Source organism: Neofelis nebulosa, chromosome 8, assembly GCF_028018385.1.
Source record: "Neofelis nebulosa isolate mNeoNeb1 chromosome 8, mNeoNeb1.pri, whole genome shotgun sequence".
NCBI lineage: Eukaryota > Metazoa > Chordata > Mammalia > Carnivora > Felidae > Neofelis > Neofelis nebulosa.
This window is the reverse complement of record NC_080789.1, coordinates 82,300,072-82,328,028: the sequence shown is the minus strand read 5'-3', so window position 1 is coordinate 82,328,028 and position 27,957 is coordinate 82,300,072. Positions and strand designations below refer to the sequence as shown.

Genomic DNA, 27,957 nt, shown 5'->3' with positions numbered 1-27,957 from the left:
AAACAAAAATTTAGTGGATAATAGATCCAGTTTGATCCTGGTATTAGAACAAAGCATCACAAAAAAAGCAAAGCGAACTGACAATAATTTATTTCACACATATATATATTATAAACTTACTTTAAAAATACCCTTGCCAGTCCTAACCAATTATTTTATGTGGGCAATGAAGACCAATGCTACTGCTATAACCAAAAGAGGAACCAGACAATACATGCTTCCTGACGAGGTATGTAGCTCTATTGTGACATATTCTTGGGCTCTTGTGTGTGAGCGCACACACACGCACACAACTAATAGTTCTGTTTCTTCACAAACTACAAGAAAAACGGAGGGCAACAAGGGGGAGAACTAGGGATAAAAAGAGATTTAAAAGACACATCAAGGGGCGCCTGGGTGGCTCAGTCAGTTAAGCGTCCGACTCAGGCTCAGGTCATGATCTCACTGTTCCTGAGTTCGAGCTCTGTGTTGGACTCTGTGCTGACAGCTGAGCCTGGAGCCTGCTTCGGATTCTGTGTCTCCCTCTCTCTCTCTCTCTCTGCCCCTCCCCGCTAGGACTCTCACTCTCAAAAATAAACATTAAAAAAAAGTTTTTTTTAGGGGCGCCTGGGTGGCTCAGTAAGTTGAGCGTCCGACTTCCGCTCAGGTCATGATCTCACGGTTTGTGAGTTTGAGCCCCACATCAGGCTCTGTGCTGACGGCTCAGAGCCTGGGGAGCCTGCTTAGGATTCTGTGTCTCCTTCTCTCTCAGTCCCTCCCCAACTTGTGCTCTGTCTCTGTCTCTCAAAAATAAATAAATATAAAATAAAATAAAAATTTTTTAAGACACATCAACTAAATATGATATACAGGCCTCATGTGAAACCTAATTTAAATTTTTAAAAACCTGAAAAACAATTGGGATGATTGGGAAAATGCAAATACTGGCTGTTAATTTGATGCTATTAAAAAATTATCTTCAGGGCGCCTGGGTGGCTCAGTCGGTTGGGCATCCGACTTCAGCTCAGGTCACAATCTCGCAGTCCGTGAGTTCGAGCCCCACGTCGGGCTCTGGGCTGACTGCTCAGAGCCTGGAGCCTGCTTCCGATTCTGTGTCTCCCTCTCTCTCTGCCCTTCCCCCGTTCATGCTCTGTCTCTCTCTGTCTCAAAATAAATAAACGTTAAAAAAAAAAAATTATCTTCAAAATTTTTCACTGAAACTTATGTTGGTGATACTGTGGCTATTACTTTTTAAAAACGGCACTTATCTTTAAGACACACACATACACACACACAGAAATTCTGTGAGGAAAAGGACAGCCAGGAATTTGCTATTAAAAGAAAATCCAATAATAAAGGAGGGCCAGGGGTGCCTGGCTGGCTCAGTCAGTAGAGCATGTGACTCTTGATCTCAGAGTTGTGAGTTCAGGCCCCACACTGGGTGTAGAGATTACTTAAAAAAAAAACCTTTGGGGTGCCTTGGTGGCTCAATAGGTTGAGCACTGACTTCAGCTCAGGTCATGATCAAGTGGTTCGAGACTTCAAGCCCCACATGGAGCACTGTATCGTCAGCCTGTCAGCACATAGCCCACTTCGGATCCTCTGTTCCCCTCTCTCTGCCATTCCCCCACTTCCACTCTCTCAAAACATAAAAACATTAGAAAATAATAATAGGAAATTAAACTAAAAAATAAAATCTTTAAAAAAATAATAAAGGAGGGCTGGGAGACAGAGACCCAGGTGTGCATATAGCTGAAACAAAATAATAGCCATGAATCAAAACTGTTAAGTCTAAAAAACTGGTATAGGAAGGTTCTTTGAAGCTCATCGTAACAAAAAATTTTAACCAAAACTCACATTAAAATAAAAGAACAGGCATTACACTATATATTGCACATGAACAAATTACTGCCCATCTTCATTATACATACCACTTTTGAAAAAAATTGAAGCATTCTAACAATAAAGCACAATATGCTTCATGATGCCAAAGAATCCCAAATCTCATGGTCCTTAATAGGCACCAACTTATAAATAACATGAACTGAAAGATACAGCTTACTAAACAGAAAAATGCACTCACTAAATTCACCGTCACGACTCCTTGTGAGATAAACACAAGAAAATAACCCCTGAACTAAAGATGAAAACACCTGTACAATTTCATGTGAAAAATGTTTTAACCTGCCACAGATCGAAACACATAAAACACTTAAGGGTGCTCAGATGCAAATACCATGAAGAGCTACATTTAAGTAAGAAACACAAGCCAGAATTTGCAGGGTATGATACATACCCACACAGCAGTGTTTCTGAGAACAAAGCACCCAAAAGAAAGATGAAACAAAAGATAAAATGCCCTGTTCTGCTTATTTCAGACCTGTGGTTGAATGCTGTTCTATGACTTAATCTTTATACCACAAACATGGAGATTGCTGGGATAATTCTTTTTTAAATAAAATGTAGTGGCAGTTTCCAGTAAGTATAATCACCAAGGTTAGAAAGATCTGCTTCCCCAATAAAACCTGACACCCACAGTTAGATATTCCTCCATGATATTAGGCAGCAGAGAGAAACTTAACAGAACCCCCTATCACACAGTACCAGGAAAGGACAGAAAAAAACATCCAGGTAAAACCAGACAGCAGAAGGTTTCATAAGAGGTAGACCCTAGAGACAACACGAGAGGCGAAATGGGCATTTTGGGGGGCAGTGTAGACAAAGGAGTGAACGGATGGGGAGAATGGAAGACAGTCCAAGTGCAGAGGGTCTTCAATCATCACAGTATCACTCTAGGTTATGATACACAGGCCAAGGTCTTAATTAAAAGGCAATGTGGGGGCACCTGGGTGTCTCAGGCGGTTGAGTATCTGACTTGGGCTCAAGTCATGATCTGATGGTTTGCAAGTTTGAGTCCCACATCGGACTCTCTGCCATCAGCACAAAGCCCACTTCAGATTCTGTCTCACTCTCTCTGCCCCTCCACTTGCACTCTATCTCTCTCAAAAATAAATAAACATTAAAAAAAAAAAAGGGCAATGTGGATACTTCCTCCCTATTCAAGCTCAGGAAGGACATCCTCACATACATGGAGCTTAAAAATGAAAGCAACAACCGGACCAATGTTACTAGGAGGGGTCAACCCTAGGTTGGAGTAATAGGATCAGAGCTCTCCTTCTTAGGCTAACACATACAGACTGAGACCCAGGAGAGAGAGGCTTTCTGATTAGGAGGGCCTCTAGTATGGAAGGGCTCAAGGGAAGGGGAGTAGAGGAATGCAGATGAGATTAAGTCTATCAGTGAAAACACAAAATTTACATCTGCCTGGGTCTCCTACACTGTATCTCTCCAGGATCCTGAGCATGGTTGTGGAAGACTGGGTGGGATGTGATACAGCTTGAGGAGAGGAAGCCCTGATCCCCAAACACAGTGGAGAGACTTCATTCTTTAGAGCAAAACTCTTTGATAGTGCTATTTGGACTCTTCTCCAATTTCTTTCCTCCTATTTGTTCTTGAGCATACTCTGGTAAGGCTTACCCTAGCACTCCAATGAAACAGCTCCAACCAACAGCCTCCACATTGCTAAATCCAACGGTCATTTTTCAGTTCCTAATTTCCCGACCTCCAAACACTGGAGTGCCTAGTATCCTTAGACTCCGTTCCTTTTCTACATTCTCACTCCACAGGTAATGCCATTTAGTCCATGGCATTAAATGCCACCTATTAAGCTGATGACTTCCAAGGTAATCTCCAGCCCAAACCTCTCCCCTGAATTCCAGCATACATATAACCAACTGTCAATCCAACATGTCCATTTGAATGCCTCCTAAGGTTCTCAAACTGAACGTGTCCAAAACTGAACTCCTGATACATCCTCCCAAACCTGCTCCTCCAACAGTCTTTCCTGCCTCCGTGAATGGCAGCCCTAGCTCTCTAGTTGCTTGGGGTTAAAACAGCAGTCATCCTTTTCACCTCTCTTCAACCGCCTCATCTAACCCACCAGCAACTACTACTAACTATTTCAAACTACATGCCGCCACTCATGGGTCAACTCTGAACATGACAATCTGAACATGAAAATAATGACAGTGATAGATTATAACCCAGAGAATTAAGAATCCATGGGTTCTTGTATATAAATACATAAATTAAATAGGGGAGAAAAGAAAGCTTTTCCTTACAATAGAATGCCAACTAATAACTATGAAAATTGATGAAATTAGAAAATTGCCATTTGGCAACCACCGAGTAATGAATGTTTCAGGCGAAGATCATGGGATGCTAAACCTAGCAAGGGAGAATTGAAGAAGGGGATATCTAGCTGCATTCAGAGTCCTGCCTAAAAATACTTAAAAGGAAAATAGTTACTTTACAAAGGAGAAACCTGGCAGACACCACTATCCGAATATCCAATGTTATCACCACCAGTAATGGGACAAATAGATATAAAGTGCCTCCTGAGTGGGACACAACATCACTTCTTTGTATTCCTGCCAAAAATGCAAACTGTGAATTTAATCACGAGGAAACATGAGACAAACCCCAACTGATGATCTTCTTAAAAAAGAAAAAAATTGCACCTATTCCTCAAAAAGGTCAAGGACTTTTTTTTTTTTTTTGAGGTTACTTATTTTGAAAGAGAGAAAAAGAGAGTACGCACAAGCAGGGGAGGAACAGAGAGAGGGAGAGGGAGAACCCAAATAGGCTCCGTACTGTCAGTGCAGAGCCTGATGTGGGGCTTGAACTCACGAACTGCAAGATCACATAGGTCAAGGTCTTGAAAGACAAAATGAGACTAAGTAATCGTTCCAGATTACAGAAGACTAAAGAGACATATCAGTTAAATGCAACATGTGATCACATTTTTTTAAAAAAAAGGCAATTAGAGGAATGACTAGTGAAATTGGGTAGTGTCTGTAATATTAAATAACAGTGATGTGAATTACTGTCAATTTTGTGAATTTGATCTTTTTACTATGCTTACATAAGAAAATAAAATTTAAGGGAAAAAGGTCTTCATGTCTGCAACTTCCTCTCAAACAGCTCAAAGGGAAAGGTAATGTATGTGCACATGAGCGCACTACAGAGAGTTACAAAGCAAACAGCATGATAACATTAACATTCTGAGGAATCTGGGTGAAGATTATGCAGTAATTCTTAGTATTTCTTCATTTTTTCTGTGAAACCATTTCAGAATAAAATGTTAAATACACACACGCATGATCTTGCAACCCCTCAATGCCACCATTCTATCTAAACCACTGTCCTCTCTCATCTGTATTACCATGGCCTGCTAATCAATCTCCATTTCTGATCTTGCCCTGACTTTTCTCAAAAAAGCAGCCGAGTGATACCGTCAAAATAGGAGTCGGAACATGGCATTCCCTGCTCAAAACCTCCAAAGCCTTTCCATTTCACTCTGAACAGAAGCTTACTCCCGCACTGTGACCTACATGGCTGCACCTTTCACCCTCCCGTCTCCTCCAGCCACTGTTCTCACAGAAGTTCTTCAAACACACCGAGAAGGCTCCTATCTGAGGACCTTTGTTCCCTCTGCCTGGCAGTATTGCTCAGACATACGTGTGGTTCCCTGCCTCGCCTCGGGTCTCTACTCCATGGTTAGCTCCCCACCATGGGCTTCCCTGGCCATCTCTCTCAAAATTCCCCCCTCACTGCCACTTGTTATCTACCTTCCCTACGTAATTTTCACTTCTTAGTGCTCATCAGTTTCTCACATGATGTGTATTTTACAAATTTATCTTGTCTGGCTCATCTCCCCTGCTGGAACATAAGCTCCGAAAGAGCAGGTGTCTTGTCTGTTTTGTTCACTGCTGTATATATACCTGTGCCTAGAAACAGATGGAATAATGTAGGGGCTCAAAAGGCATCTACTGAATGAAGACTAGACAAAAGCACTTTTTAATATTCTTATGTTCTGTATTGGTTGACATAAACCTGCAAAGTCGAAGAAGAAATTTCAAAGTTTAAATCCATATACTCACCAAGGGAAGAACAATTACCCTCCACGGCCGCAAAGCTGCAAGCATATGTATGAGCAGGAACATAAGCAGCAGATGTATTTAGAAACGGATCCCGAACAACAACGTTATAAATGACACCTTGTCCTCGGAGGGAGGAGAAGGAAACAGTTGTCTTATCATTAGCTGTGAGGGTAACCACCTGAAGCCAAAAATAATCTGTGATTAGTGTTCAGATTTTTTAAAAAAGCTGTTCTATTATAATCCCACCTACATGTGATATTAAATTGTAATATTAAGTTATAATTCTTGTTTAAAATACATACCGACCCATTTAGCTCTGTCAAAAGATTGTCCTACACAGTTTATATACATGCTACTATAAGGAAGTTCTTACACAAAATGCTTCTAAAGTTTTTGTATAGCATCAAATGTCAACGATGTAAGTAAAAGTGTAAACACTAGGACAAAATTGAAAATTTTTTTCTCGTATGCTAGATTATAAACACAAGGGCAAGAGCCAGATTTATTCTGCTCACTAGTCCTTCTTCTCTTCATACTCAGCACAATGCTTGACACAGAGTTAGTGTTCAACAAATGTTAGCTATTGCTACTAGCTATAGAACTGTCATAGACAAGTGCTTACTAACATCTCACAGGACCCATTTATTTTTGTCTAACAGACTCTGCAGTAAGAAAGCATTCCACATAGTTGTATTATGCAGTAGTCTTTCACTTCAAAAACTCCCTTTTAAAGCTTGTTAATTTTTAGACAGGTAACAGAAGATGTATGTTTTTAGATATATGTAACAGAAGAAACAAAGGCCCTACATGGCCAGAATACACAAATATGTTCCTGCTAATAAAAGTTAAAACATTTAATATTAGAGTTTCAGGAATAATTACAAGCCTCTTAGAAAACTTCTGTTTAAAAATATTGCTTAGCCTTCAAGAATACGTTTCTGGCAAAGGACTGGTCAAGTTCAACAAAATGTTAACATTACCTCCTACCCCCAAATTTTTTAATATGAATAATTCAACCTTACAGAAATGTTGAAAGAATAAAATGAACTATATATGCCACCACTTATATTTAACAATTGTTAATGTTTTATATTTCTTTTTTTAATCCTCCCTCCTTCTTCCTCTTTTTCCTGCTGAACCATCTTACAGTAAGTTACAGATACAACATTTCACTCCTAAATGCTTCAATGTGCACACTCTAAAACAGTGTTTCTCAAACCTAATGTGCCTGTAAATCACTGGTAGAACTTGTTATAATCCAGATTCTGATTCTGTTGGTCAGGGGAGGCACCCGAGAGAGGGTCCACTTTTCTAGCACTCTTCAGGTGATGTCAATGCTACCCATTCATCTACACTCTGAGTAGCAAGGCACTAAGTGCGAGGGTATTCTATAAATCCCTAATGCCTTTGCTCACCTAAGAAAATCAATAATCTCTTATAATCTAATACACAGTCCATATTCAGATTTTCCCATATGTCTTTTAAAGCTGTTCCCCACCGCTTAACCAAAATCCAACCATTTTATGCATGATGTTTATCTCCAATCTAGGATCATCCTTCCCATCACTCTCTCCCACCCATCCAATGACCTTTAAGGAGATCTAAGAACAGTTGTCTTATAGGGGCATCTGACTGACTCAGTTGGTAAAGCATGCGACTCCTTTTTTTTTTTTTAAGTTTATTTATCCATTTTGAAACAGAGAAAGAAAGTCAGAGAGAGAAGGAGAGAGAGAATCCCAAGCAGGCTCCATGTTGTCAGCACAGAGCCCAATGCAGAGCTCGAACTCACGAACTGTGAGATCATGACCTAAGCAGAAAGCAAGAGCTGGATGCTCAACAGACTGAGCTGCCCAGGTGCCCCAGCATGCAACTCTTGACCTCAGTGTTGTAAATTCAAGTCCCACATTGGGTGTAGAGATTACCTAAAAATAAAATCTAAAAAAAACAAAAACAAAAAACAAACCAAAACAAAACAAGAGCAGAGCAGTTGTCTTACTGAACATTCCACAATCTGGATTTGTCCGATTGTGCTCAAGGTATCCCACTTATTCTTTTATCCCATGTATTTTCTGCAAACAGGAATTACAATGGACTGAATTCAGTTAAACATATTTTGCTAGAATACTTTAGAGATGATGGTGATGATGTCAGATTGTGCCGTATGAGCATATAACGCAAGCCAACCTGCCATCAGTGAATCTAACTGACCACATGGATAAGATGGAGACCCTCAGATCATTCCGTTTCAAAAGTACTTTTCCCTTTGGCAGTCAGAATTAATCTCAGCGTGCTATTTAGGCATCCTGAGAATATCCTGTTCCCCAACAATCTTTCATCTGATGATCCTTGCCTGAATTATTTCACTAGGGTTCAAAGAAAGGTGATTTTCTAATCCTAATACTCCTTCTACATATATTGGCCAGCATTATTCAGTAAAGAGCTTTCTCTCATCAACTAGGATGAATTTCAGTTCCTCTTTTACAAAAGGCAGTGTAAATTCCTTCCTTGTATCAATTTCCAGAGTAATTTGGTAGAAGAATCTTCTCCAATGATAGCAACTGATGAGTTTTCTTTTTCTTTCCTTTTTTTCTTTTAAAAAAAATTTTTTTTTTGATGTTTATTTATTTTTGAAGGAGAGAGAGACAGAGCATGAGGAGGGAGGGGCAGAGAGAGGGGGAGACACAGAATCCGAAGCAGGCTCCAGGCTCTGAACTGTCAGCAGAGAGCCCGAAGCAAGGCTCGAACCTGTAAACCACAAGATCATGACCTGAGCCACAGTCAGAGGCTTAACCGACTGAACCACCCAGGTGCCCCTCTTTTTTTTTTTCTTTCTTAACATCAGTGTGGTCTTGTTTTTATTAAAAACTTACAAGCGATCATTATTCTTTTTGATGACTGAATTGTCCCAAAGTTGGCCAGTATAAACCTCTTCAAAGTCTCCAGTTTTTCACACATGTCCTCATTAGTCACAGAGGGTTCCCTTCAACTCTGGCATACAATATTCTAACTCTTAACTTAAAGTTAAAAAGTAACCTAAAAAGCTCCTCTTATATGAATTCTTGTATTCTTCATGAGAATACAAACAATCTTCAAAATTTTCTATGTAAAAAGGCAACTGGTAAACTTATCCAAAAGACCTTCCAAATTTGTGAATAAGCACAGTGAGTTTTCTTGTATAAGGCTCCTTCTTAGCATGTGACCATGACATCCTAGGTGACATGGCAACAAAATGAGATCTTGCTCTTCAACAGACTGAGGCCCCTGGGCTAATCACATATGCTCTGTTTCAGTCACTTCTTTCTACCTAATCTGTAACCTATCAGCCCTCTGGGAAGAATCAGAGCAGTCTATAAAAACTCTACCCATTAACCATTAGACTGAAGGATGAACCTGTAGGTTACACTGCTTTCAGGTACCTTTTAAGACATAAATCCTGCCCTCCACAAAAATGATCTATAGCATGAATCTCAAATTTTAATATGCATAGGAATCACCTTGGGACCTCAAAACTCAAATTTTGATTCAATCAGTCCTGGGTGGAGCTGAGGAGTCTGTAATTCTAACAAGCTCCCAGATGATGCCAATGCTGCTGGGGGTCGGTACCCTACACTTGGTATACCAAGAGTTTACAGGGGTTCAAAAGGTCAGAGAAAACTTTTGCTCCAAGTTAGAGGCTTTGAGTTTGGGTTTAAATATTAATGACAACGTGTGGGCACCTAGGTGGCTCAGTCAGTTAAGGGTCCAACTCTTGGTTTCAGCTCCTGTCATGATCTCAGTCTGCAAGGGTTCAAGCCCTGAGTCAGGCTCTGTGCTGACAGCATGGAGCCTGCTTGGAATTCTCTCTGCCCCTCCTCTACTCATGCTTTCACACTCTCTCAAAATAAATAAATAAACCTTAAAAATATATATATATATTAATGACAATATGTACATCCTTAAACAGTTTCTCATTGTCTTTTGTCAAAACACTGTAACTTTTACACTTGCCAAAAGTTTTTGTTTTTTTTTTTAACATTTATTCATTTTTGAGAGACAGAATGTGAGTGGGGGAGGATCAGAGAGAGATGGAGACACATAATCTGAAGCAGGCTCCAGGCTGTGAGCTGTCAGTACAGAGCCCAACGTGGGTCTCTAACTCACGAACCGTGAGATGATGACCTGAGCCGACTGAGCCACCCAGGCGCCCCAAAATGTAATATAATTTAAAGCACTTCCTCAAAAGCCAACATTACTCTGGGATATCACTAACAAGACAATAATGAAATAAAAGATAATAAAGTGAGAATCCCAGAAAGACCAAGGACACAGTAAAGAAATAAGCTCCAGGAAGCTTCTCCCCTTCCCAGCTCTTACAAATCTGGCCCACACAAATTGTTAAGAACCAGATTTACCTTGATAGCATTGGCCTTCACCTGAGGCACCTCGGCCATCCTCTGCAGATGCTTTAGCAACCCCTCTTCGGTGAGGTCATTCTCAGGCAGAAAATACTGATAGACATCATACAGCAACCTCCACCTAGAGTCCCGTTCCATCCCAATGTCACATGGCGGAGGATTTGTGCCTCTAAAGTCAACCAACAAAATTGAACATCAATCTCTTGTCGTGCATGTCCCATCTATAAAAGGAACCAAAAGCTCAAATTTCAAACTTCTGCATCGATTCCAATTTTGGCATTGTGAAGAAAAGTAACATACTGAGAGGCAGTATGGCTAAATAACCAGATGCTAATAACGTCAGTCAGGCCTGGAGTGAAATGTCAGCTTCGCCACTTGTTAGCTATGTGTATGTGGGCATGTCACTAAATCTAAATAACCCTTAGGGAACCCCTCTATAAAATAAAAACACCACCTCTTCTTAATAAAACTGTTAGGATTAAATGGACAAAAAGACACAGCATTCAGCACTATGGATGATGCACAAACAGCATTCAAATGTTACTCAATGTTAGCTATCATTACTATTAAAGTACAAACTAAGGCAGAGTTTTAATTAAAATAATAAAATCTTTACGAAAAGATACGGGTGTTTCATGGCTTCAGAATGCTTTCCATATTCAAAACTCTTTACAGAAACTAAATGTACGTCTAAGCTCACAATAGAGACTCAACATCTGGCTCTTCCTAAGAATGGAAGGAGCCAATGTTAATTGTGACAGCTTGAAGTATTACTTACAATGCTTAAATTACCTCCATTCTGAAAAAAGAAAAAGTGAACAATTCAAGTTTACTAAAGAGAACCATGAATTTTGAGAGTTTACCAAATCTACATAGTAGCTGATCATGTATGTCCTAAAAGCAGTTTTAGGAGACAGGAAATAGACATACCTTGCATAGCCAAGGTTTGCTGGGGCAAATTTAATAGTTGTCTCAAAGAAATTATACTCCAAGTAAATGTTGGGATCAATATCTAAATCAAACTCCAAATTACAGCCTCCAGGGATAGGATCTGGATGAAAAAAAGTAAGTTACTCAACATAGAATTCTTATATATTCAAATCATACTCAGAAAACGAGAACTCTACTCTTATAACAACTTCCCATATAGAAGCTAAATAAATATAATAGAGCTTCTGGTTTTACACTACCACATGAACTGAGATTAAAGAAGGAAAAGTTAATTGAGGTTAGCAAGCAATTTCTGTAAAGGGTGTGATTGGGAACATTTCAGGTTTCACACACCTGGCAGCTTCTGTGGCAACTACTGAACCCTGCCCTCATGGCACGAAAGCAGCCACAGGCAGTAATGTAGGCAAACACAGCCATTTCTAGTAAGACTTTACGTACAAAACACGCAGACGCTGGATCTGGCTCATGGTCTATGTTTGCCAACCCCTGCTCTAGAGTTGAAAAGATCTGGAAGCAGATATTCTTGAGCTGGTATCCAAGAATGGGCTCCAGAGGTCCCAAGAACACCCTGAAATTGTATGCCAAGTGTTGAATGTGTGCATGTCCTAAGGAGAGAGGTTTTCGTTAGATTTTGAGAGTCTACGAACCCACAAAAAGAGCTTAAGAACCCAGGGATAAAGGGGAAAAAACACTGCCAAAGAGAAAAGGAACTCCACGGTAATAAAGAAAGGGGTGTCCACTTTTCACATGCTTCTTTCAACAGGAAGAAAGATGATGTCATCCTCAGTGCTGAAACAGTCTGTGTATATAAAGTAGTAAAAATAAAAGACTCACAAGATCACATATCAGAATAGCATTTGGATATTTAATTAAATACAAATTTGGGGTATTCCATTTACATTAATAATGTGGCTAAAACAGCTCTTTTTTTCTCATTAGGAATCCTATTCATGCCCTTAAGCATGACAAAACTTAAACAAGTCACTTGACATGAGCTCAACTCTATACGAAGAACTGTATATGGTGGACTCAAATGGAAAGGTTGAGATAAGACAGATCAAGGTAAACCAAGTTCAAGATTTACAAGATCTCAATTTCACACACTCATCCGATCAATCACTCCCATGGTTGGGTCCTGGTCTCCGTAAACTGATGGAATTCTGGTGCTTGACTTCCCCTGGCCAGTTCTGTAATGGAGAAACTGAATGTGTGCCTATGTTTCAACATTGCTCTTCTTTCATACTCTCCTTTTCCTGCATTTACAAATCTTTACCACACCCGAGAAAAGGATACGTTTTGGAACTGAAGCCGTACTGTTCGTGATTTTTCTTTATACGCTGTCCTCGATAAAAAGTCAAAGGCTCTGGTTTTCCTTTTCTAAATAAATTACCCTTTGCTACACATAACACAAGGAGTGGTCGAAATTTCCTCACCTCACCTTCACTCCTCAAGCACTGTAATCTAGTTTTCATCCCCATTGTGCCACTAAAATGAGTGTCATTAAAGGCCACTGCTGACTCTTCACTGTGCTATCATATGGACACTTTCAGTCACTTCCTTGACTCCTCTTTAGTCTTATGCTTATTCCTCAGCAGTTAGCATCCCCCAAAACAGTGCCCGACATGTGGTAGGCACCTTGAAAGTATCTGCTATTATGTTTTCCAGATAAGTCTCTAAGTACATGCCTAGACAATCTTACTCACTTCTCTGGCTTTTACTAAGAACCTTTTAGTTGGACATCTAACCTCAGCGCTCCACTCCATACCCTTAAACTCCCTACTATGCCCTTCCATCCAGATGTCCTGTAAGCATCTCAGATTCACAGTGTCCCTAACTGTAGTCACAACTACCCCATCCTTATCACCTAAACCAATCCAGCATCACAACTCTACCTCAACCCTACCTATTTTGCATCACTATCTCCCAGCTAGCCAAATGGGAAGCCTATGTTCCTCCTTTTCATAATCCATAACCACTGGTCATTGTGTCTTATCAGTGCTACTTTCCAAACACCTTCTCATTTTGAGGGAGGGCAGGGTGGGTGATGGGTATTGAGGAGGGCACCTTTTGGGATGAGCACTGGGTGTTGTATGGAAACCAATTTGACAGTAAATTTCATATATTAAAAAATAAATAAATAAATAAATAAATAAATAAATAAAAAAACAAACACCTTCTCATTTTGAGCGCTTAAAGGTATGCTGAGTCTTGACTCTGCTATGCCCTCTCCAAATACTCCCCACACTGCTTCTAGAGTTAATTTTCTGATAGCTGAAATACAGATCATTCCTCTGCTTAAAAGCGCAATGCTCCTTCAGAATAGAATGTAAACCTTAAATTGTACACAAAGCCCTTCACACTCTGGCTCCAGCCGCACCCCATATTCTGCCATTCTCTAAATACTCTCCATTCTTCTCCCATGCCTTCCTCTGCCTGGAATAATCAGGTAAAGTGTTAAGGACTGTACCTTGCCTTTCAGTTAATGCTTTTTCAAGGGCTCCTTAAATTTTTTTTTTTTAATTAATGACTGCATTCTCCTATGCCCCTACCTGGGCTTTCAATCATCATGTAATTCTCTGATTCCTTTGCTGTTAAAATCTTTGATCCAATATACTGTACTTGCAATAAACACTTTTAAAAGGATTATAGTTTCCCCTGAATTTTCATGAAAAAGTTCCACAATCTGGAGAGTAAATAGAAAGTCGAAAACAGGAAGGTTACCTCTTTCTGAATAGGAGAGTGGAATGGCCATGTTTTGGACAGGCTCAGCATCTAAAGTCTGCAAGTACAAAGTGCACATACTCTGCTCTGGTCTAAGAATGAAAACCAGTCCTTTGTCAGTGCCTGTCCCTGAGGTATTGGGAAGGAGAGTCTGCAATAAGGTAAAAAAGAATCATCATGAATAAGGAGTTGAGCAAAATATTTAAATTCCAGACTTGATCTAGTATGCATGTCCTATTTCAAACTTTCTCAAAATAAGAACAAACACAGACCTTCCTTATATAATTAAAGAATTCTTTTCATGTCTATATATGGGTGCACACACGTACACATGGAAGAACTATTGAAGTATATGACCTTTGATAGGAATAGCAGATGCACAGTGAAATTCTCAAGTTTTTCAATTCCCCAAATTAAGATTTCCTATGTGAAGTACTAAGACTACTGTCAAAAGAAAAAACAATTCAGTAGAGAGTTTGGTGTCCTTTATTCAAGGAAAAACAACCCACAGACTGGGGGAGAACAGTGCCTTACAAGCAGTGGAGCACTGTTCCTGAGGCACTGGGGGCAAAAGTGAGTTTTATAGCTCACTTTGGCTAGGACGTCAGGGATTTCCTTATAAAGGCTAGCAGGTCCTATTTCCTAAAGCTAGCTAGCTAAAGCAGAGTTGTAGCACTGTGACTAGCATGCTAGGTTTATCTGACAGGAGAAGTGCAAGTTGACTCAGGTTTAGATTTGTGATATGAACCAGGCCAGTGAGCCAGCCTCCATCTCGTAGGTCCAATATACAAATTAACTATCACTACAAAGACAAAAAGATGAGCACTGTCCCTAAACTGGAAAGTTTTTTTAATAAAATGAGCTATAATTGATATATTATAAACTACACATAATACTATAGGGGCGCCTGGGTGGCTCAGTTGGTTAAGCATCCGACTTTGGATCAGGTCATGATCTCAGGTCATGATTTCGGGAGTTCAAGTCCTGCTTCAGTCTCTGTGCTGATAGGGCGGAGCCTGTCTGGGATTCTCCGTCTATCTCTCTCTGCCCCTCATCTACTCACGCTGTCTCTCTCTCAAAATAAACAAACCTAAATAAGTAAATAAAATACTATGTAAGTATTGATATACATAAACACTTGTGGAACCATTATCACAATCAGGATTATCGTCCTTATCCTTCCACTCAACCATTCCCTAACTCCATCCCTTCACCCCAACAATCTGGAAAGCTTTTTGAATAACAAAATACTAAGTTAAGAGGTAGCAGATTCAGAGCGTTTTCTTAAAGCTAAGAAAAAGCGAGGAAAAAGCGTCAGATGGGTTTCAACTTGACAAGCCTAAGGGAAAATGACTCAAATATTAATTGAGGAACTGCAGAGTCAACAGTTTCAAAGAACCACCTGCTCTGATGACCTAAAACAACCCAAAGTGCCACACTTCCTCCGGAAGGGTATTGAAAACAGACACTATTCTCTTCACACAGACCACTCATCTTTAGAGCTATGTGCAATTCTGATCATCAGTTTCTCAGGAGTATAAATAGAGTGACAACTATGGCCCATCCAAGAAAGGAAGATGATTATAATTCAGGATAACTAAAATCTGCTCTACATAAAAATGAAGGCCCAACATGCTGTTCATTCAGGCCACTTCAGTCGCATAGTTATGTGGACATTCCCTTGTCCAAGCTGTTTCCTCAAACGTAAAAACATGCATTAAGACTACTTTGTTGAGCTGTTGTGAGAATTAATTACATGGAAACCAAACACAGGGGTTCCTAACTAGGAGCCAGCCGCAGAGGCCCAATGAATTTCCAGAGGTGCCCATGAAATTATACAAATGTATCCATGTTTTGCTGGGTAGAGGGTCCAGAGATTTCAGTGGATTCAAAGTCCATGGCCCCAGAAAAGCTTAAGAATCATCGACTTAGCCCCTAGTAAGCATGCAAAAAAAAGTAAATGCCTTTTTTCTCAATCCTTTCTCTTCTTTCAAATGTTGTCTTTGCTCTGATGTCATTAAGGAAATCATCTGTGTAGCATTTTACTATGTCTCCTATGAAAGGGCCTGAATAGGAAGTTTCCTTTGGATTTTAGTGCCAGAAAAAAAAAAAACTTGGTTTCCCTGAGGAACTGGTGTGATTTTTCCTTCTAAGAAAGTTAAAACATTTAACAAGCTTTGATCTCTGCTCTGGCAAAATCTGAGTGGGAGTCATAAACACCATTAACTCTTGCAATTTATATAATTTATTCCTTCTTCTCCTTGATCAAACTCTTTCATTTCTAGCCTATTAAACTACCAAATGCACTATCTCAAAACTTTTATGGCAGGGAAAAGAATGCAAGTATACCAAATATTTAGTATGAAAGGTAGTATGACCAATGCCTACAGAATATATATGAATTGGACTAAGACCACTTAGTTTAGCAAATTTCAGAATATTAAAAGATAGGCTTATAACAATAGATAGGCTTAGGACGAATAAAAAGCAGCATGACTTCATACACGCTGAAATGCATTTATTAGTCAAAGGGGATCATATAGGCTGAATAAAAATAGATTTATAAAAGGTTAATGTAAATGGCAGTTCCTTAATGAGTTAAGCTAATCCAGGGCATCTGAAACACTTCCCAAAGGTGAGGCTGAGGTTAAAGGGTTTAGTGATGATCTCTGAAATAGAGTCTTAAATGCTCCTGGAAGCACAGCACTAGGCTAGATGACCTGGGTGTTGGGCTTCTTTTGTTTCTGTGAGATTCCAAAGAATAAAGTTGAACCTACAAGTGTCTTAGTAAACACTAAATGGCTGCACAATGACGGAAACCCATTAAAACGTATTCAGAGGTAAAAATCATCAAGGACCCAAGAGAGTAAGAAAAGGTGAGAAATCACATGCCCATAGGAGACATCTGGCAGAGCCCACCCTCCCCCCAAATTCAGCACTCTCCCACCGCCTCTTTAAGTCAGAGGTCACCACACTCAAGAAAGGCCCAAGATGGGGCACCTAGGTGGCTCAGTCGGTTAAGCCTCTGAATTCAATTCACGTCATGATCTCACGGTTCATGAGTTCAAGCCCCGCATCGGGCTCTGTGCTGACAGCTCAGAGCCTGGAGCCTGCTTTGGATTCTGTGTCCCTCTCTCCCTCTCTGCCTCTCCCCCTCTTGTACTCTATCTCTCAAAGATAAATAAACATTAAAAAAAAAATTTTTTTTTAAAAAAAGAAAGGCCCAAGACACACAGACACATGCCTCTTAGCCAGTCTAAATCACTAAGTTGACTGGATCCAATCTTGATTTTTTTCTTTTAAGGGCATAAAGTTAAACATAAAGAGGAATCCAATTCTCATGTTTATACTAAATACAAGACCCTCAAATATGGTGTTTAAGAAATAACTCTCTGTACTTACCTTAGAAAAAGAAATTGTTGTATTCTGATACTGTGAGTGTATTTGGAAAATAAGAAAAGACACATTGCTGGAAATATGACGCAAAATGGCATCCTCTGGAAAGGGCCTGTTGAGCTCGAAGTATCTAAACTTCCCTACAGAAAATTCAAGAAGACCTACAATGGGAGAAACATTTCATTGTAACATCTGAACCTGTGATATCAATTTGTAGAAATCACATACGTAAACATACATGCATTGCTTATTTTAATTCTCAAAAAACCTGGGGAGATAAATAGTATTACTACTCCTATTTTACTGATGAGGACAAATTGGCTTAAAGAGGGGAAGCAGCTAGTAAATGGTGGAACTGAGAAAATGGAAGAGAGGTGTTTCAAAAGATGTGAGCAATACTTAGAGTGCTGAGGATGCCTGAGGATGTTCAAGAATGCCCAAGGTGTCCAGCTCCTCGAACCCAGAAAAATCTCCCACTGCAGCAGCAATAATAATTATTCAAAATAGAGCCCTGGGGGGCACCTGGCTGGCTCAGTCAGTAGAGCATGAGACTTCTGATTGTCCTGATCAAGCCCTTTGTGGCACAGAGTTTACTTTTAAAAAAATTCAAAAAACTAAAAAATTAAAAAACAAGGGCCCCTATTTAAGGTTTAACCTTGAGGAGGTACTAACAACTATGAATACACTGAGGTTAAAAACAGAACTTGGAAAGCCTGGGTGGCTCAGTCAGTCGGCCAAGCGTCCGACTCCTGATTTCAACTCAGATCATGATCCCAGGGTCTTAGGATTGAGCCCTGTGTTGGGCTCTGTGCTGAGCAGGGACCCTGCTTGTGACTCTCCTTTACTCTCCCTCTGTCCTTCCCCCCACTTGTGCTCTCTCTCTCTCTCAAAAAAATAAACTATAAAAATAAATAAAGTAGAAAAAAGATTTAAATTTAATAAAGATGAAACAGAGTTGGTGAGATAGATTATAGGTCACTAGCATTCCATAGTGGAACAGTTTTATTTTAAAAGGAAATTAAAGTCAGTGGGTGGCAAAGGAGAATACCCCAGACATTAAATAACTTCAAACCCATTCTTATGTACCATTTCCCAAACGGGCTTATTTTCAACACTTTTTTTTTTTTTTTTTTTTTAATACAAGTACTACTTCTGGATGATTAAAAAAAAAAGACTATCAACAATGGCTAACCAAAAAAGCTGAACAGAACATACAAAGAATCCTACGATGAGATCAAAGGTTACTCTCCATAAATTCCCCCAAATTCCACTGATGCCATTATATTACCTTCATAACTTTTTATAAGTGATAGAAAAAAAGCTATTTGTAGTTATGATTTAATTTCTAAAACTCCAGAGAAAATTTTAATACTGGTAACAATGACAAATGAAGATGGTATATTTCCTTCTATTTATGTTACTGGAAACACATTTTACATTTTATGTAGGACAAAACTCCAGCCAGAATACAGGTAAAAATATCAGGACGTATTTAACAAAATCTGGGTAGGAAAGTCTAGAAAATGTGAGAGAGTTTTTTGTTTTCCTTTTTATAAAGGGAAACAAGAAAAAATTTTTTACATTTTCCAGGCCTTCCCATCATCATGATTATTTTATCAGGAAACCAAATTATCCATAAAATTAAGCGGATCTCAGTAAGTGGCCCTAAAAACATTGCATGTAATGTATTTTGGTCCCATCTATCCTGTCTTCCAAGTCTTAAAAATGTCCACAAATTCTAGCCTGTCAAACTAAAAACAGTATGTTTGTTTTCCCAGGAATTAATTGGATTTCCATCATTTAACTATCTGTCCAAAGCACTCAATTCATTTTTCACTTTGCATTTCTTTTAACGCCAGTGTGGTTAACATAACAGTGTTATATTAGCGTCAGGTGTAGCACTGAGCTCATTTACCATCCTGCCTCTTCTAGTAATATTTCCAGTCTTTGTATTTGTTTTGTTTTAGTTTTTCCCTTTTCTTCCCCATTTTCTCTATTTGACAAATATTTATGAAGTACTTATGGACTACTTGCTCTACGTACTGGGTACTGTGACCAAAACTGGTACAAGTAAATTTGTAAAGGTTACCCAAGATTTCTGTAATTGTCACTAAATTTGCCCCTAAGTATATCTTAGAAATGGTTTTGATAATCTGTGTCTATCTCCCCTTACACAGGCCTTGAATCAAGACTCTATGCAGAACCTTTAGAAGCCCTGGAAGAGATTAAAGATACCACCTAGTGAAGTCCTGTGTCAAACTTTTCTTAGCCTTCCCTTAACCTATCACACAGGGGTGAAAATAAATCACAACTCAGAAAGACTTGGAAAACCAAAGTTTTCAGTGCTTTAAAAGGCAGTAAGGAAAGACAGGACCACAGAAACTGAAATACATAATTAAACAGCTGGTAACTTAAAGTAAATAGGGGTATTGAATGTAGGTATCCTTGTGAGTATATGAATACATATTAAGTGATTTTTCTTTTCTTCATACATATCACTGTTTATCAAATTTCTGTAGTGACACTGAGATGTTCTTATCAGAAAGAAACTGCACAATTTGAAAAACCTTCTGGGGCGCCTGGGTGGCGCAGTCGGTTAAGCGTCCGACTTCAGCCAGGTCACGATCTCGCGGTCCGTGAGTTCGAGCCCCGCGTCAGGCTCTGGGCTGATGGCTCGGAGCCTGGAGCCTGTTTCCGATTCTGTGTCTCCCTCTCTCTCTGCCCCTCCCCTGTTCATGCTCTGTCTCTCTCTGTCCCAAAAATAAATAAAAAACGTTGAAAAAAAAAAAAAAAAAAAAAGAAAAACCTTCCTTTTTTTTTTTTTAAATTTCCATTCTTGATGGCACTCAAAACACAGGTTCTACCTCAACACTTCATCTCAAATTTATAAAACAGGAATACACCCCAGACAAAATGATGATACTCTCAACACTCTTGTCACTCATTTTGTTTTTCCTGTAAATTGGTAATATTTGTCCAGACAATATATAACCCTTATTATAGAAAGGTAAGAAATGTAGAGAAAATCAATACCTCCATCCAAGTATACTGTGCAGAAATAATCACTATTAACACACTGATATACATCTTTTAGGACTTAGGCAGATATCATGTAATATTTCTATCTACATAGATGGAAAAAGAAATATGTCTGATACAGCCCATTTAATAGGACATACTTATCTCTGAACATCAATATAAATAATTCTAGCTTTACCATTTTATTTTTATTTTTCATCCAAATTAGCTAGCATATGGTGCAACAATGATTTCAGGAGATTCCTTAGTGCCCCTTCCCATTTAGCCTATTCCCCCTCCCACAACCCCTCCAGTAACCCTCTGTCGTTCTCTATATTTTTGAGTCTCTTCTGTTTTGTCCCCCTCCCTGTTTTTATATTATTTTTATTTCCCTTTCCTTATGTTCATCTGTTTTGTTTCTTCAAGTCCTCATATAAGTGAAGTCATATGATACTTGTCTTTCTCTAATTTCACTTAGCATAATACCCTCTAATTCCATCCACGTAGTTGCAAATGAAGATTTCATTCTTTTTGATTGCCAAGTAATACTCCATAGTATATATATACCACATCTTCTTTATCCATTCATCCATTGATGGACATTTGGGGTCTTTCCATACTTTGGCTATTGTGAATAGTTCTGCTATAAACATTGGGGTGCATGTGTTTCTTTGAAACAGCACACCTGTATCCCTTGGATAAATGCCTAGGAGTGCAACTGCTGGGTCATAGGATAGTTCTATTTTTAGTTTTTTGAGGAACCTCCATACTGTTTTCCAGAGTGGCTGTACCAGCAGGCATTCCCACTAGCTTTACCATTTTAAAAGTTATATAATATTCCATTCTGTATGCAACCATTAATTATTCAACAAATCCCTTACTGATGAACATATAGGCTGTTACCATTCCAGCATAAATAGAAAATAATAGTTGTTTTTGTGAAAGAGTCTTCTAGAAAGCATATACACATATCAGGCAGTAAAGCCTATTTGAGGTTTTTTGCTGTGACAGTGTTAACAGATCACCTTTGATCTTAAATGGTTAAATTACCTAAGAAGTCTTGTTCTCATTAAGAAAATTAGAAATGAAAACAAACAGTCCATGTGAAAATATATAATGATCAGGACCATAACATTAAGTTACAGTCTCTGCTTCTGACTTCAATAAAAACACCTGGTTACAACTTTCATCTATTACTTCCTGGATTTCCAAAAGTTATGAAAAGATGACATCTCACTCACCCTCTTTCCCTAATCAAATACCTGTTGCAAGAACCAGGCAGATGCCAGATAACAAAGGAGACACTGCATTCATAATTTAAATAACTGATCACTTGACAAAATAAGTAGGGGTATTAAAAGGAGGTGCCTCTGGGGGTGTATTGTAAATAATTTTTTCTTTGCACACTTTCAAATTTTCTATAGCACTCCTAAGGTGTCCTTATTAGAAGGAACTTCTCATACAGTGGTTATCCACCCTGGCTGTGTTTTACAATCATCTGGAGGTGCTTTTTAAAAACTACTGCTGCCTAAGCCCCTATCCAGACCAGTTAAATAAAAATCCAAGGGGTTAGGGTCCAAGTGTCAGTTAAAAAACATTTATTGAAATAATATACATACAGGGGCACCTGGGCTGCTCAGTTGGTTAAGTGTCTGACTCTTGACACTGGCTCAGGTCATGATCTCAGGGTTCAGTTCATGGGTTCAAGGCCCATGTCAGGCTCTGTACTGACAGTTCAGAGCCTGCTTAGGATTCTCTCTCCCTCTCTCTCTGCCCCTCCCCTGCATGTGTGTGTGCATTCTCTCTCTCTCAAAATAATAAACATTAAAAAAAAAAAAAAAGAAAGAAAGAAAGAAAAGAAATAACATACATAAAGAGAAGTGCACATAGTTTACACTGCCAGGTGAAGAAACAGCATTCTACCATCTTAGAGGTCTTGTGGCCCGTTTCTATCACTAAGCCTTCCCTCCTGCCCAGAGGTACTGTGATCCTAACTTCAAACAAATTGATGGGCTTTGTCTGTTTCTGAAATTAAGTGGAATCATACAGGATGAATTCTTTTCTTTCTAGCTTTTTAAAAATCAATACCATCTGTGAAATTCATCTAAGCTACTACAAGTAACCACGATTTATTCATTCTCATTGTTATATACTTCTTAAAAGGAATAAACCACAATTTACTTATCTATTTTTCTGTAATCAACATTTGGATTATTTCTAGTTTGGAGTTATGAATTATAAAATGAACTCCAAACATTTTTTTGTACGTCTTTTGGTACACATATGTACGCATTTCTATTGGGTAGAACATAAGAGTAGAATCATCAGGTAATAGGGTATACTTATGTTCTGCTTTAGTAGATACTACCAAAGAGTTACACCACATGGTTTTGCCAACTCACACTCCATCAACCTGTGGAAGAGTATTCTGGCTGCCCAATAGTCTCACCAACACTTGGTATCATCTGTATCTCTTCCGGGTGCACGGTGGTATATCACTGTGATTTCAATTTGCATTTTCTACTAAAGAGGTTAAGAACATTTTGGTTTGCTTATTGGCCATTATTAGGTATTCTCTTTGTAAAAGGGTCTGTGTTCAAGACTTTCATCTGTTTTATTTGTGTAAAACAATTTTTTTAACGTTTTATTTCTTTTTGAGAGAGAGAGAGAGAGAGAGAGAGAGAGTGCATACAGAGTAGGGCAGAGAAAGACGGAGACACAGAATCCAAAGCAGGGTCCAGGCTCCAAGCTGTCACCACAGAGCCCAACGTGGGGCTTGAACCCACAAACCGTGAGATCATGACCTGAGCTGAAGTTGGAGGCTCAACTGACTGAGCCACACAGGCACCCCAAGACTTTTGTCCATTTTAAAAATCAGACTGTCCTGATTGAATTTTAGTTCTTTATACATCATGGGTAAATCTCCCATCCTTGTAAGTTGCTACCTTTACATTAACAGATTTAATTTTAATGTAGTCCAATTTCCTGGGGTTTTCTCTTATGCTTAGTCCTTTCTGTGTCATTCTAACCCAATCTTTGCCAACATATTCTAAGACTATAAAGCTATATTCCCCATGTTAACTTCTACACCTTTGCTTTACCTTTGATATTTAAGTCTAAAATCAATCTAAAATTTAAAAAATAAGTCTAAAATTGATTTTTATATGTGGTATAAGGCAGGGGGTTAACAGGTTCATGTTTCCATATGTATACCCAGTTGACACAGCAACCTTTATTGAAAATACCAGCATTTCCCTACTACTCTGCAATCCGACTTTTCACATAAGTCACCACATTTGTTGGTTTGTTTCTGGACTCTGACTTGTATTCCAGTGGTCTATTTGTTTCTCCTAACACCAATATTACCTTGTTTTCATTTCTGCCCCCAAATTTGTTCTTTCTCTTCAAGATTATCTTGACTATTTTTGGCCATTTTTCATTTCCATATAAATTTCAGAAAGCAGTTTGTCAATTTCCACACACAAAAAAAAAATTGCTAGGAATTTGGGATGGCAACGAAGGTATTAAGGAGAAATGATACCTTTATAACACAAAATTTTCTGATTTATGAATCTGAGATATCCCTCTACTTATTTAGCTTCTCAATTTACCTCAAGAATGTTGTATGGTTTTTTTCTGTAGAGATCTTTACATATTCCATTATAACTATCCCTAAATATCCCATATTTCCTGATACTACTGGAAATTCATTTTTTCTTTTAAATTTTAATTTCTAGTTGCCTAATTACCAATCTGCCTTTTTAAAAAGTTCTCCAAGTGATTCTAATGTTCATTCAGGTCTGAGGACTCCTAACACAATGTTTGATGAATTAGAAAAAGATAAAATTTTTTTTCCCTATTCTTAGTTATCTTTAACCTAACTTCTGTGTGAAAATCCTTTGTGAGTGTTACCTTGGCAATCTAATTGCCATTTCACAATTTTTATAGAAGATTGCATATTCACCAAACCATTTGTGGTTTGACTCTTGGCTATGCAGGGCTTTGTTTTATTTGACATTCTGGTGCCTAGTACAGTACCAGTCACATATTTGGCACACAATAAGTGGTATATGATTTATGTCCTCAGGAAAGTAATTTACTTCCTCTGGGCCTCAGTTTCCCCACGGCGAAATGGAGGTTACATACTGCATACATCATTTGGCTGCTGAAAGTATAAAACACATAGGGAAAACAATTTCAAGCTGTCCAATGCTACACAATAAAATATTGTTATTAACTTCCATAAGCTTTCCAGTATTTCAGAAGCTCATCTTATTTAGAAAAAAAAGAAAAGAAAAAGACATCAGACATTCAATTTGGCCCTACCAATAAACTATACATGTCCAGCGTAAGCATCAAAGTGAGAAAGAGACTACCACGGAGTGACAAAGAAAAATACTGAAAATCAAGACTTTAACAATACAGTCTGGCAGAAAATGCATTTAATTTCTACTCAAAAACAGACACGTATCCAAAATATATCCTGAATAAGTTAACAGGAACTTAACTTTTCCTCTAAGCCATCTGGAAAAGGATTCGCTAGCAACATTTTATGAGGCATAATTAGATCTTATGACTTTGGGAGTGGGAAGGAAAAAGACAGCACATCAAACGATATTATAGACAAAGGGCTAACATGGAGACAGAGCACTCAGGCCAAGGCTCTCCTCTCAAAAACAATGGCTCGGCTTTTTCTGCCAAAGATGTTTTCTGCCATCTAACTAACCCACAGTCAGGCACTCTTCTATTGTTCATATGCCCCCTCCATTCTTACCCAGGGTAATTCTTCTTTCTAATAATTTCTTTCTAAAAATAGCTGCCTAATCCTAATCTTCTCCTTTCCTTTCCCAATCAGATCCTAAACTCAAACCTTAAAGTTATCCAACTCTATTTTTTTTTTTTTACTAAAATTTACCTCTCTGTGCTTTGACACAAATTCTAGATCTGTGAAAGCTTAGTTGTCATAATTCTCTTCAGATGATTAAAAAAAAAAAAAAACCAGTTCAGATACTTAAGTTGGTTGGCATTCAACTGCCCCTCGCCATTTTTCATTTATGTCTTATGAATTTTCATTAGCCCCAGAAGCTGAAACACAGAAATGTACATACTACCTTTCACACCTTTTAAAAGAGATCATTTTCAACTAAGTATACAAATGGCCTGCTACCTTAAATTTAGCACTACGGATAACACAAACATAGGTATTAAATACAAAAGTACAGAAATAGAAAAGATGTGGATCACAGCCCTGACTCAGGAGCCTTGATCAACTACAAATTCAATCTCTCATATTCTCCACCTGTTAAAATGGAGACACCATCTCCATTACCTGCCTCATAAGGCTATTCTGAAGAATGAGAATTCACAGAATTAAGGGTAAAGTACCATACTCAATAGAATTTGGAGGGCAGCTTTGTTGAAGTGGAAGGGCCATGCAAATTAAAACTGCAGCAAGACACACTTGGGTTCAAATATCACCTGTGCCCCTAGCAATTGTTCACCTGTGTATTAAGCAAAATCCAGGGCCTCCGCTTCATCCTCTGCCAAGCAAGGAGGATAATTTACCTCCTGGGGTGGTGAGGATTAAATTACAATGCCATGGAAAGCACCTGGCACATACAGCACGTGGTGAACGTTAGTGCCATATTATTAACAAGGCTATTTTTTCTGCAAAAATATAACGGCCCTTTTCAGCTCTGGCCTTAAGTCCTCTGCGGCGATTCTACGATTCAGTTTGCACAAGAGCTTTCCAAACATGAGCAGTGAGGAACACAACCACACTATTCAGAAAATACACTGGTTCAAAACTGCAACTGGTCTCTTAAGCTCAAAATAAAAGAATGTGATTAACCTCACGGAAAAGCACATGATTACCGTCAGCCTAGCACAATTAGTGCTTTTTTTACGGTTTATATTAACAAACCACGAGCTATTCACCAAGCACATGCCCTACCATCCAAAGTCCCATTCTGGGTTTACTTTTCCTTTCACACTCCGCAGAGCCTAACCAATGTGAAAGCATCCAGATTTTGGAGTGTAAAAAACCTCTGCAGCTTGGAGGAACATCATTCATAGAGCCCTTAGTTCTGCACCAAACCTCGCTGTCCAAGGGCTCAGATATACCAATGGAGAGCAGAGGTGTTTTAATGTGTTAAATTAAACTTACAAACATGGCTTCTCTCAAAGGGAGATAAAAACGTGTCTGAACAGGAGAGTTACTTACCTCTCCCCATTTGCCCAGCCTAAATTAGGAGGTTGACGGTGAGGCCTCCTTAGCATCGAGTTTCCTTCTGCAGGAAAGAACCCTGATCCATTCCCACCGGGTCTGAACTCATCAACTGCCCTGCTAGACGGACAGACCCCGAAGAGGGCTGCGACCTTGCAAGAAATGCAAAACCAACTTTGGGTTGCAGAAGTGAGGCGCCCCTGACCTTACCCTCGCTGGCGTTCCCGACGGCCTCGGCTCCACGGGTCACACCGGGTTTGGACGCCAGCATCGCCAGAACCAGCAGGCGAAGGAGACCCATGGCTGCCCGGGCCAGGCCCCGCAGCCTCACCGGCGCTACCCGGGGGCGCTCGCGCCGAGCTCCATCACTTTCGAGGTGCACACGCCGCACACCTGCCAGCCCCGCAGCGCCTGCGTGCAACGCCAGCCGCACGCCTCCACCCGTGGAGAGGTTTCCTGTTCCGGCAAAAACCCCGCAGCCCCATACTGCGCCTCTCCCCGCCCCCCTTACGTCACCGCCGCGGGTACCCTCCAGGCCGGCGGAGACCGAGGGGCGTTTCCAGCCGGCGCGCGCCTCCTCCCGGCGCCCGGTGGCGTCGCTGAGCGCCGCGCACCCCGCGAGTCCCGACGTGCCCGCGCGCGAGTGGGGAGTAGAGGAAACCCGGGGGAGTTCTGTGGTGTAACCTGCACTTCGCACTTTTGTATCTTTCTCAGTTACGAAAACCGCCGTTAGAGTAAAAAATAACTTTCTGTTGCGGGCTAACGTCTCCGGGCTCCTGTTCCCGTGTTTAACTGCCGTTTGCAAAAAGGGAAAACAGGAAGGAATCCAGTGCTCAAGACGCACAAACAATGGGGTTTCCCTTAGTTGTTCAGGCCGACGTTAGTATGAAAATGCAGGAAGGAATTGAATTTGTGCACGGATTAGTACATTAGTGATGAGCACCACATTTAAAAATAAAGTTTCATTTTCTCTAAGCGAAATATCCTCGAAATAACCCAACTTCCTCTCCCAAATTTTATATATGAGCAATGTTTAAAGTACAGTAGTCCATGTGACAGATGGCTCGTGAGCTGACGTTTATAGACTCAGTTATTTGGGGGAAGATTGCTCTGTTTTCTTTTGCCTGCTCTTCAAATTTTTCATTTGGATATTTTAATGGGCAACTTTCTTGAAAAATACATATTCGATTATTCCACTACTAAATTAAAAACCTATAGCAATCACCATAATCCAAACAGGCACAACATTTTTCCCGTTTTCCCTCTTCCT

General features: G+C 39.5%; 1 protein-coding gene across 2 annotated transcripts in view; it reads right to left on the bottom strand.

Moving 5' to 3' along the window:
* Nucleotides 1-27,172, bottom strand: part of TM7SF3 (transmembrane 7 superfamily member 3) — a 36,867-nt gene extending 9,695 nt beyond the window's left edge. The window contains exons 1-6 of one of the 2 annotated variants that reach the window (XM_058743287.1): nucleotides 26,898-27,172; nucleotides 17,450-17,604; nucleotides 14,048-14,198; nucleotides 11,306-11,426; nucleotides 10,373-10,544; nucleotides 5,982-6,159 (exon numbers count right to left, since the gene is read on the bottom strand). In XM_058743287.1, coding sequence (XP_058599270.1) covers nucleotides 5,982-6,159; nucleotides 10,373-10,544; nucleotides 11,306-11,426; nucleotides 14,048-14,198; nucleotides 17,450-17,604; nucleotides 26,898-26,988 — 868 coding nt within the window. In that variant the 5' untranslated portion in view covers nucleotides 26,989-27,172. Of the gene's footprint in view, nucleotides 1-5,981; nucleotides 6,160-10,372; nucleotides 10,545-11,305; nucleotides 11,427-14,047; nucleotides 14,199-17,449; nucleotides 17,605-22,863; nucleotides 22,886-26,897 lie in introns of those variants that run through there. The other variant, XM_058743288.1, reaches the window with a different exon arrangement.
* Nucleotides 27,173-27,957: the final 785 nt, after the last annotated feature.